Source organism: Trachemys scripta, chromosome 3, assembly GCF_013100865.1.
Source record: "Trachemys scripta elegans isolate TJP31775 chromosome 3, CAS_Tse_1.0, whole genome shotgun sequence".
NCBI lineage: Eukaryota > Metazoa > Chordata > Testudines > Emydidae > Trachemys > Trachemys scripta.
In genome coordinates, this window is record NC_048300.1 from 2,314,512 (window position 1) to 2,326,659 (window position 12,148).

Sequence of the window (12,148 nt, forward strand, 5' to 3'; positions counted from 1 at the left end):
TGTTGTCCCTGGAGTTAGTGGAGGCTGGGCTGAAGTCAGAGGTGGGTGTGAGCAGGTTGGCAATGAAAGAATTTCCTCTTCCCTCCCACTGGTGTTAGTGAGCTGGGGATGGTGTGCGCTACAAGAGTCCAGGAGGGATTGTATTGTGTGTGTGTGTCACTGTTTTAATAAAATTGCTTGTGCCTGGGCCCCGAGTGCGGGCTAGGCCATCACGCATCAGAAATAAACCAACTAGAATGGAACAGTCAATAAATACAATAAACAAAGAGCATTGATAGGAGAAGAAATGCTTCAGCGAGGGACAATGAAACCTTAGTAGCAGTAGGACCTAAAAGTCCCATCCAAGATCTGAGTCCATGGCGCTCGATGCTGCATGTGCACATAGCAAGAGACAGTCCCTGCCCCAAAGATCTTACATGCTAAACAGACAGAGGGTGGGAGAAAAGGAACCTTCTTATCAACCCTCTTTTACAGATGGGGAAACTGAGGCACAGAGCAGCAAAGTGATTTGCCCAAGGTCACACCGCAAGTCAGTGGCAGAGCTGGGACAAGAACAAGGTAGCCTGAGCAGCCAGTATCTCAAAGCTTTGCAGTGTGTGCTGGGCCCAGAGTTCTCGATGGCTCGCCAGTCTGCAGCGTTGGCTCCCCTCGACTCACTTCACTTAACTTTGATGTCTCTTAAATTATGGACTTTTTGGTAAGGCAGAGATCCCCGTGGGGCCCAGCTCCTTCTCCCGGGGCGCTGGTCCAGATCCCCCATGGAGAACGTAGGAAGCTCTGTGTTTCCCACTCACCGAGGAGTTTCAGGAGAGGACTCGAAGGCGATGGCAGCTGATTTCAGAATGGGGCTGAAATGCGGGTGCCCTAAAGATCCCAAAAGCACTGATGGTGAGGGGAGGGTGGGTCTCTTGCCAGGGGAGCTGAGATCCAGGAGCAGGGACGCAGACAGCATCGTGTCCTCAAGGAAGCAGAATTACAGGTCAGCGATGATCCCCTTTCCTATTACACTTTTTTCTGCAGTAAGGATCATTATCTGAGTTCAGCAAGATGCTCTAGGGTTCAGATCATGGTCTGGGGGTGATGGGCCATGGCCATTCGTGACAGTCAGCCGTCCATCACCTGGTGCCTATCAACCACCAAGGCATGGCTTTGTTAGACCATAATGCACATCCTTTCCTGTCTCTGGCTTAATCTCAAACTTCTCCATGGCAGTCCTGTCTGCAGCAATGGTGCAGAAAAGATTCACAGCTCATGCCTGGAGGGAGCGGGGCGAGGGGGACTCCTGTGGATCCAGGCTTTGCCTTGTCTGCTGAGAAGGGTGGCTATTTAGGTGTCTGTCTCTTCACCAGGACTTTAGCTAGTCCCACCAGCTCATTTCACACCGGCCAACAAGGAGCTATCAGTGGGTGCTGACCTGCTTCAGATCTAAACCACTGTCTTGGAGGTGAAAGCTTCCTTATCCTATTACTAATCCCCTAAACCACCCTGCCCAATATCTATCTCTTCTCTTATCCAGCCTCCCTGATTCACGCATAAGGTATTTTCCAGGCAAGTGAAGATATTTCCAAGGTTATAAATATATTTTTATATTTGTGGGAAGGCAAGTGGTATTTAACTGAGACTGGAAACAAGGCAACAAGAGATTTAAAAATAAGAGAAGCTGGAAGTCAGTGCTTGATGTTACCAAGATGTTTGCAAGCCAAAGAAAATAGGAAATAGAATCGTATGTGCGGATTTAAATGTCCATTGAAAGTCAGTCGGCCATTTTATGGCGAACAGGTGAGCTAGGAGCATTGTCAGACTGTCAGACTGACCTCAAGGGCTAGTCCCCAAATGATGTGTGTGCAGGGGAGGGAATTTTGCAAAATAAAATAAAATAAAATAAAATGAAAACTCATAAAACTTGCCCTCCTCTTGCTGAAATCCCTCCTCCCCCTCCAAAGAGAAATATTCAACCTGCGCTGCTGGCCTCTCTCCAGCCAGTCAGCCAGTTACCTGCGCTGTTCTGCACCTTTAGTAAGAGAGGCCTGTCCCGTGTCCCCACGTGCCTCTCCCAAATGGAGCCAAGTGTCGGACTGGCCCTGGCGGTGGTGACGGTCTGGAGGAAGAAGGCGCAACCCCAGCAATTCTTCTCCCGACGCTTTTTCGAACTCCGTGGAATTGGACTCTGGAACTCACTGCCACAAGACGCCAGCCCGCCTAAGTGTTCAGCCAGATCCAAGGGGGATTGGCCGGCGTGTATATGGATAACGAAGAGCATGGTCAGGGCGCCCAGGAGAGGCTCCGAGAGGCACCTCCCGCTGGCCCCAGGCGGCGATGGAGAGTCACACCAGCCGCGTCTCCTCCAAAGGGCAGCGAGGGACCCCCCTGCCTGAGCCTGGGGGGCAGGGCAGAGACGGGCGAGGGGATGTTGGCTTAGCCGCGCTGCGGTCCCGGGGTCCCAGCCAAGGCAGGTCCCTCCCTCCGGCGGGGATCCAAGGCTCTGTCCCCCAGGTCGGGGGTAAGCCGATGCCAGGGACCGTGTCCCGGGGCGGAGCGGAGCTGGGGGTCGCTGGCTGGGGGCTGCTAGGCAGGGGTGAGCGGGCCAGGGCCGGGGGGCAGGGCACTGTTGGGAGGAGGGTGGCCAGAGCGCTCTGGATTCTGGCGCCCAATGACACCTGGGGCTGCCCCCGGGGCCTGGGCCCGGCAGACACGCGAGCTGCCCGGGGGCTCTGCCTTTGCACCGGAGGCCAGGAGCGATGTTTGATGTTCTGCTCTTTACGGGATTAATAATCTTTTGGCGTCGGAGAATCGCCTGGAAATCTTCCCTGGAAAATAATGAGCAGAGAAACATTTACTGATTAGTTTAATCCCGGATCATCCTCTCTGATGAGCATATATCGAGATATCCTTTAACTGATTTATTGTCAAAAGGCTCAGTCGGGAACCCTAGATTTCTGCTCTGCATAGAGGGCGTAGGTGCGCATAATGCATGTGGGTGTGCAAAGCGTGCGGTGCTAGGTGTGCAAAGCGCACAGGTGTTAGGTGTGCACAACACGCTGATGTTAGGTGTGCACAGTGCATGGGTGTTAGCTGTGCAAGGCGCGCGTGTTAGGTGTGCACAGCGCATGGGTGTTAGGTGTGCACAGCGCACGGGCGTTAGGTGTGCAAGGTGCACGGATATTAGGTGTGCACAGCATGCAGGTGTTAGGTGTGCAAGGAGCGCGGATATTAGGTGTGCAAAGCGCGCGGGTGTTAGGTGTGCACAGCACGCAGGTGTTAGGTGCGCATAGCGCGGCAGAGCTGTAGACGCCCAGTGCGAGTGACTGCCTGCGCCATTGCTGTTTCTCGCCCCCAGTGCCGCGTGGCCAGCGGGCAGGACCCCCCCGTGGAGGGCGGGGGGGGGGTAATCGCCGCTCTCCAGAGAGCCGGAGATTTAAACTCTATTTCTATTCCTCCATCTAGCGGCTTTCTCTCGGGCTGGAGCTTTTATGGTTCATAAACTGATTAGGAGCAATTATCTCCGCGTTATCCCCCAACTTTCCAAATGACTTGGCCATATGCATATTTAAGGCTTCATCATCCCCAGCAGCCGCTCAGCCTCCCCTAAACTGCTGAAATTAAACTGATTCGGGGGCGACGTCAAAAATTAGGGTTTTATCCACTAATATCTGGTGGGACAGGAAATTTGCTGTGGGCGGAGGCCGGATTACCGCGTCTAATTACTCCGGCAGATCTGCTCCCTGCCTCGCAGTGAAAGTCTCTTCGTTCAGCAAAACTGCAGCAAACCTGGGAAAGTGAAGGCGAGGAGTGTAAGTCCCCTGGGTTCTGACCTATCTGTGATCTAGAGGTGCGGCTGTGGGACTGGAGCAGCGATCGATTCGAATTGAAGAGTGACAGCGCTGCCGTACTCTGGTGGGCGCGCACCGGACAGGGACCCGGGTTAGAAATGCCCCAGCACACGGAGCTGACGCAGGTGCGAAACGCAGCTCAAAACAAACAAGTCTGGGGCAAATTCTGTGTTCTCGGAAGCCAGGTCACTGAGATTTCGTTTAATGGGAATAATGGTGTATGGGATCTCCGACCCACCGGGCCTCAGCCTCTACCGACCCACCTCCCTGCCTTGTCTGGCCAGGGTTTTATAAAGTCGCCCATTACCATGGTACCCGACTGTTTAAACACAAGACACAATTGTACTGCATTTAATTTCTGCCTGATTGGGGTGGGGACGGGGGTTTATGTGTGGACAAGCTGTCAATAAAACGATAGACGGCTCTACTTGTTGGTCAGAAGCCCGCGTGAGGGAAACACTTCCTGTCCTCTCTTCACACCTGACTCACCCGGTTTCTAAGAAATGTCGGGATTCCTTTCGGTCCCAGGGGAAAACCTCCTAATCGCCCAAAGCAAAACCAGAAAGCCCCAGCAATTCAAACGACAATTATCCTAAATGAAAGTTATTGTTTTGCTAATCCCAGGAACAGCTTGCAAAGGGAGATTTGGGTCTTTCTTTAATAATGTAAAGTTAATACGTAGTCCCCTTGTAATTATCTTTATCAGAAGACCCTTGTTTAATCTGCATGTTTAGCAGAAAAGGACCAAATCAAAAAGAGATCTGCTTTAAAGCACTTGCTGTAAGCTGTTTGTAAATCGTTTGCATAAACAGCTGAAGCAAGGAATTGCAATCCAGGTGCAAGATCTGGACTCAGACGAACAAATGACTGAATCCCCCGTTCAGAGCGTGGCTCCGGGGAGACACGGGGATTCCCCCAGTTCTTTTAGGGCGAGGAACAGCCCCACACGAGTTTAGCAGGGCCAGGTTCCATGCTAACGTTGCCCTGGGGTCGGGGGGTGAACTGGGCGCAGTGTCTGGCCTTTACAAGGCCAAGGAAAGAGCTGTCTGGCTTGTACCCGGCCGCGAAGCTGCAGGAGGAGCCGCCTTTTCTCCTGTAACGCCCCAGAGCCCCTGCCAGCGCCAAGGGCAGGACGCGAGTCGATCCCCGCCTCACCGAGCTGCACCTTGCTCCTTGGAAGAGCCCGCGTGCCCGAGCTCAGTTCTCCACGGGAAAGGACGGAACAAAACTTCCCTTGCTAACCTGATTCCTCCCTCCCCGGCCTCCCAGCATCCCCCAGGCTGGGGCGCTTCCGCAGGGGGTGTGAAGCGCCCTGGCTCTGGATTCCCCTTGTCCGACGGGGCGCGGAAAGCGAGGCGGGCCGGAGCGAGCTTTGCCGATCCAGTCGCTCGCCAGGTAGCTTGTGACGGCACCTGGCGGGGCGAGGCGCTAGGGCGCAGCCTGGGCAGCCCCCGGGGGGCACAAGCTCCCGGGCCGGGCCGGGGCGCTCCGCTAGCCGAGCCTGGCCAATGGCCTGCGCGCCCGGGGCGCACGGGCCAGGCTGCGCTGCGCGCTGCGCGGGGCGCACGGGTCAGGCTGCGCTGCGCGGGGCGAGCCCCCGGGGCCGCGGCTGGGCGCAGTGAAACGTGTCCGCAGGGGCGGGGGGGGGCTCGGTGGCAATTAATCCCCTGGGATTGGGAGCCAGGCCCGCCCCCTCCCCGGCCCCCCTGCGGCGGCGGGGCCCTGCCCGGAGCTGATTGGAGCCGGGCAGCGGGATAAAAGGCTCCGGGGCGGCTCTGCCCCCGTCCATCCCGGGGAGGCAGCGGCCAGCATGACGGGCCGGGAGGAGCCCGCCGAGGGCAGAGCCAAGGGGAAGGCGCTGGTGCCCAGCGCGGCCAGCGAGAAGGCGGCCCGGCTGGGCGCCCCGGCGCTGCGCTCCAAGGGCTTCGCCATCACCGACCTGCTGGGGCTGGAGGCCGAGCTGCAGCCGCCGGCCGCCCCCGTGGCCGGCGCGGGATGCGAGGGCGCCGGGGCCGGACTTGGGGGGGTGTCTCTGAGCGGTGGCTCCTTGCCCCTGGGCTTGGGCTTCCTCTGCGGCTTCGCGGCGCCGTCCCCGGCCGGAGCCCCCTGCCTGCTGCCGGCGCACGTCCCGTTCCTGCAGCCCCGGCCGGAGCTGCACCGGCCCCCCGGACCCTCCGCCGGCGGGCGCCAGGACAACGTCTCCGGTAAGGGCCCTGCCCTGCCCCGCAGCCCCCGGGGCGCGCCCTGCCCCGGGCTCCCCCCTCCTGCCCGGCCCGGCCCTGCCCCGGGCTTCCCCCGGCCCCCAGCCAGCCCCAGCGCCGGACCCCGGAGCGGCCGCGACGCACCGATGTAACCCCGACCCCGCGCTGTCTCTCGGCTCTGTCCGCCCGCGTGGTGCTGAATCGCCCGGCCCGGGCCGCCGCCCGCGGGGGGAGACGCGCCCCTGTCCCCGGGGCTGCGCTCAGCCTGGCCCTGGCTCCCGGGGGAAGGTCCCTCGGTCCCAGCCAGCTTCGTAGCCCGAGTCACCCCGGCTGCTTCCCTCCGAGCCTCGGGGCGCGGAGCCAGCCTCCCCCCGCGCTCGCTGAACGTCCTTTCCCTCCCCCTGCGCACAGACGAGGACAGCCTGTCCGGGGACAGGGGCGAGCTGAAGACCTCGACTGCCCAGATCAAGAGGAAGAAGCGCCGGCACAGGTACCAGCACAGATAGGGCCTTGGGGAGCCCTGGCCCTGCTCTTCCCAGCAGGGATCCCCGGGACCATGGCACTGCCTGGGCTTGCCTGTCCCCCCGCGCTGCAGCCTGGGGCTGGCTCAGGGCTAGACCATGTCTACACCACAGTGACTGATGTGGCCGCAGGGGTGGGAATGAAGCCGTGTTAGTCATGGGCAGGGGCAGCCAAAGGGCTTTGAACAAGAATGAGCAGGGTTGAGAGACAGGAGCAAAGCTGCCGTGACCAGGACTAAAACTCCAGTGCGGCTCAGGGGCAAATCCTGTGTAAACAGGAACAGACTCAGACCTGATTGCAGGCCAGAGTCATTGTAGACCCCGGCCTGGGCGAGTGCTTGGGGGCCCCTGCAGGCCTAGTGGGGCTCCCCAGGTGGCCAGTAACTGTTTGTTCCTTCCCCAGGACGGTGTTTACTGCTCACCAGCTCGAGGAGTTAGAAAAGGCTTTCAATGAAGCCCATTACCCAGACGTGTATGCCCGGGAAATGCTAGCTATGAAAACAGAGCTGCCCGAGGACAGGATCCAGGTAGGTTGTCATGCCCAGAGCCAGGCTGTATTGGCTGTCTCCGCTGTCCCCTACACACCCCAAGAGCGAACGTGCACAATGCTAATACACACCTGTGCCCAGCTGGCCGCAGGCACAGCACAGCACGTCAGGAAGGCGCCTGCTGCCCGCGGAGATGCACAATGGCACCGCCTGGGGCACTGGGGCTGCTCCGGTCTCCCTCCCCTAGACACCAGTCTAGACTCTGTGCAGGAGTCCACTGTGTGGGACCCTAATTCAATAGCGATTGGGCCAAATCTTCCTGCCTATCCTCAAGTGGCCCAGTTACTTCAGCAACCAAAATGGCTAGAGTGAGGCCCTGAGATTTGCTAGTGACTTCCTTAAGAGCAGGACAGACGGACAGGAGCCAGGACTAGTTATAACAAGCCCTTTTAGATGACCACCCTTTGGGGCGGCAAACACAAGGTTATGGGGGAACAGGTGCTCACTGCCCAAAAGCCCTTGCTTGTGCACAATGACTGGGGGGAGGGGGGAAGGTAAAAGGTTTCCAGTGCGCCCAGCACAGAGGAGATGGTCATGAAGACAGCTGTTCCTAGGGGGTTCGTGTTCACTGAGTCCCTCTGGACATCCACTGGGGAAACATCTGACTAGGGATCCCCAGCACAGGCCTAGAACTAAAGATCCCGTCCAGTCATGATAAACCTCATGTAATGCTCTCTCTCTCTCTCTCTCTCTCTCTCTCTCTCTCTCTCTCTCTCCCAACACCCCCCACCCCACAACACCCCCTCCAACACACACATTCACACATACATGCACCTGGGGACACCCCCCCTGAACACCTTCTGGACATAATCACACATGAACACATATAAACCCCAACCCACACACCCCTGACACATGCACTCACCCCTGCCCCCGGATCTCCCCCCCATCCCCCCAAAGGTCTGGTTTCAGAACCGAAGAGCCAAGTGGAGGAAGCGGGAGAAGTGCTGGGGCAGGAGCAGTGTCATGGCCGAGTACGGTCTCTATGGGGCCATGGTGAGGCACTCCATCCCTCTACCTGAGTCAATCATCAACTCAGCCAAAAGTGGGCTGGTGGGCTCCTGTGCTCCTTGGCTGCTTGGTAAGACAGCATATAGTCCAGGATGGGGTACGTCCTGCTAAGCAATGCTGAGGGAACAGCCAGGTAGCTAGGGAGAGCCTGGCTTGCTTTATATTTAAATCTGTTACAAATCTCAGCCTTTCCCTTCCTTACAAACATGCCAGTCTTTTGGAGGGAGCGGGGGGGGGGGGGATTTAAAGTAAACAACAAATCCTTAGGTGGTAATTTTCAGAGTCTGTGTTAAAGTGTTTTGAAAAGGGTGTGTTAAAGAACGGATTAGGGTGGGCGACCCTTTTATTGCTATACAGTAATAATATACTGTGTTATTATTGTTTGTTATGATTTTAGCCCTCAGTCAGGGAAATACTTATGCACATATTTAATTTAAAGTTAACTTAAGTGTAACTTAAAGTTAAGCACATGCTTAAGTGCATGTTTGAATAGGTGCCTAATTTATTATAGTGTCATAGAGCTGCAGGTAGGGAATAGAGCTTTATCTTACTACATACGTACATGCAAATAATATAGATTCTAGACCCCAGAGAACTCACAATCTAGGATTTAGACAATAGGCGACTGAGGTACCCAAACTCTTTGCGGTCAGATGGAATCTTTCTGCTGACTTCACTGGGCTTTGGATCTGTCCCTAAGGGAAGACATGGACAAATGAGGGGAGAAGAGGACAAGGTAACATCTGAGCTGGGTGTGTTTGAATTAATTAATAGGCACAATGCTCTCAGTTGTCCCAGGTGGATTTAAGCAATGCATTATATTTACTTACTCTTCTTCATTCTTGAAGGGATGCATAAAAAATCCATGGATGTTACAAGAAAGCCAGAGAGCGAGGAGAAGATGACAGGCAGCTGGAGATTGGAAGGTCCTGAGGAGGAATTAAAAATGAAGCCATCAGAACACCAGAGAAGCTCTGGTGACAAACTCAGCTCTATGGACAATTCAGAAGATACAGCGATTGACCTCTCTAGCACAGCAAAGCAAGAGAACAGGAATGCTTTGAGGCAATGTCTCAAAGGAGACCTCCAGACAGATGGGAAGGACAATGGCCACTAAACTCAGGGAGCAGGGGAGGGTGGGATGTTAGGAAAATGAGCCCCCTTAACACTTTGGAAAGATAGGACTATTTATTAATTATTTTTTCAAACAATTAATATACAATTTTACATGAATTTGAGACATTTTAAAACTGGATCCAGCCAAGATTCCCTCCCCCTCCCCAACTTTAAAGCTGTTTGTTTGTAATAAACAGGGCTGAGGGGAAGGTTTTAAAATGTTGGTGTGAAAATGTCCCTGGTTTTGGGGCAGCTCTAGTGATAAATCAGGAAAACCTCCCTTTCATTCTTTCACACAAGCAACGGAAAGACACTTCTGCCAACTAAACAGGAGTGGAGTTATTCCTTCTGGAACCTGTTGGGTGCAAAGATGGTGCCGGACTTAACAGAAACCTTATTTCCAAAGTTACATTCCAACGTTTACTGTGATGTACTGGGTAAGCACCAACGTGGCAATTCTCAGTGTTCAAAATATGCAACTGTTTGGCCTCAAGAAGAAGCAGAAGGTCTTAAACTGTGGACGGGTTATTCAGCTCTTGTAAGTTGACATCGTTCCATTGACTTCAAGAGAGCCAGGCCAGTTTACACCAGCTGAGGAGCTGTGTATAAGTCAATACAGCCTTATAAATGAATTACACTGTGTATCTTACTTAGAACTTGTATCTGTGCGAAGGGGTGGGGGTGGGGGGATATTTTATGCAATAATTTTGTACGCTTTTGAATGTTATTTGATATACTATGCATAAAAGAACTCACTCCTTTATGAAAATCAAGCCATAGCTCCCCTAAGAAATTTTATGCTATTTTGTGAATTGACATAGGAGACTATTTTGTAATTCTTAAATGTCCGTAAAACAGTGTTAATGTCAGATCTGTTTCTTGGTCTTTTTATATTTTTGTCTAAAAGCACTTTAGTTATCTGAATTTTCTGAATGTTGCTCTTCCTGTTTTGTCATTTATTTATTATGCATTATTAAATAAAAGTTTTGGGTATCTTTGCTTTTCCATTTGTATTTTTCATAGTAGCTCTGCTTGGATATGTCTTCAGAAAGTATTATGGCTCTGATCCTGCCTAGAATAGTGGTTTGTGAGCAGTTTTTCTGAAATCCATGGGACTACTCTAGGGCATAAAGTTAAACACATGCAAAGGTCTTTGAGAGGTTGGGGCCTAAACAGACTCGGCAGGGGGCATCCTGGGTAATTAATGTTGTAAGTCGTTTTGAAGACGGGGCTTTCAGAAGTGCCTTAAGGAGAAAGGCACCCAACTCCCACTGAAAGTCACAAGGAGATAAGGGCCCACTTTATAAGGGATAGGTATTGATTAAGTTACCCTGCCATTAATTATTTTGTACAGGAAACTCCACTGAACTTGCAGGGGATTTTGTGAGCAGATCAGTGGCAGGTGGAGGGCCAATAACTTGCTGTGGTATTGATGTAATGGCCTCATTTAGACCTGCGCCCATTCCTGGTGTTTTCAGTGGGGCAGTTTTGGGCCCTTTGTCTGAGTGCCTCTGTAGATAGAACATGAGAAACAAGTGGTAATGTACAAAGCCAATTGTATTTCAAATTCTCCCCTCCCCCCAAATAATAGTGCGATAGCAATGGATGCACTGCCCTGTCTCCTTGGCACATGAATGCCATCATCTCATACTTCTTTAGGGTGAAAGAACAGACCCAAACCCGCTTCATAGTTCTAACCATCAGAGTATCCAGGATGGCAGTCATAAAGTACTAAGGGGTCAGAATGGCGTCATTACTCAAAACTCCCCTTTAATTACAGGGCCAAAGACCCTAAACTGATGGTGAAACGTGTTCTTCTGAAATATGGGAGGAAGCCAGATATTAAAACCATGTCACCAAAATTGACTTTTGTCTGTAATTTATACCCTTTGTACATACACCACCTAGCACGCTCCGGCTTGTGCATAAGGCAGAATTGGCTCACATGTATGTTGTAACAGCAGTATTGAAACATTTCCAGTTTTATCTGCTGGCCAAAATGTAACAGAAAATGATCAAAAGGCTTTATTAAAATCTGGGTAATTCCAGTCTGGAAACATTCCTAATACAGATCAGCAGATAAATGGCCCTGTAATTATGGTTTACCTGTCCCTCGCCATAGGAGCGATAGGAAACTGGCAGCAACAGCTCTCCAGGGTTTCTAGGCGAATATGTTTTTGAGCACTGTCAGGATGGCCATGCTTACCTGGGAGGAGGGAGAAGAGGCGATAGGGTCAGGGAAGTAGTGGCACTGAGAGTAAGTGTCTCAGATACGGACTTTGTACAAGAAAACTGTACAGCTGAAAAAGTGCCCCGCAATGACGGGAGAGGGGTCATTCCATCCACGATTAGGGACTATGATAGCTGAGACTTGGCACATTCGGTGCCTAATCCTGATTCGGCAGCTTTTGCAAACGGTTGAGCTGGGCTGTGGAGTGCTGGCACTGGGATTTTCCTGTATTTATGGCCCCGCGTTTGGAACGGATGCAGATGGTGGATCTTGGTTACTGACACATATGGCAACAGTGGGGCTATTACTGATGGCCTGGGCAAGAGTGTCTTCGCTGCGCATGCTCAGAGATTGTCCTCGATGACTTGAAATGGACGGCAGGTGCCATGCGGGCTGTATCTGGCTCACTGACAATCCTGTAGGATAACAGCCTGTCTGAGCCTGAGCCGTATACCCGCTGAGAAACTGCCCTTGTGGGGGGCGTCTGGTAATAGAGGGGCTCTCTTCCTATTGCCCTCAGGTATTTCCTACTGTAAGGCAGTGAGGTGCTGCCAATACACCACCAAGGAGCTTCTGCCTTAGCCAGCAGTACAAAGCGTGTCTCAGGGATGTGGTCTCTCAGGGTAAGCTTCCCTTTGGAGTGGGGACCAAGCAGAAAGGCCTCCATATGCCTCTTAAGGCTCACATTGGG

General features: G+C 53.4%; 1 protein-coding gene across 1 annotated transcript; it reads left to right on the plus strand.

Annotated features, from left to right (window-relative positions):
* Window positions 1-5,640: 5,640 nt before the first annotated feature.
* On the plus strand, window positions 5,641-9,228 carry VSX1 (visual system homeobox 1). Its single transcript, XM_034766956.1, has 5 exons — window positions 5,641-6,040; window positions 6,443-6,521; window positions 6,956-7,079; window positions 8,001-8,181; window positions 8,960-9,228. Exons 1-5 carry the CDS (start codon window positions 5,641-5,643, stop codon window positions 9,226-9,228), a joined length of 1,053 nt encoding a protein of 350 aa, XP_034622847.1.
* Window positions 9,229-12,148: the final 2,920 nt, after the last annotated feature.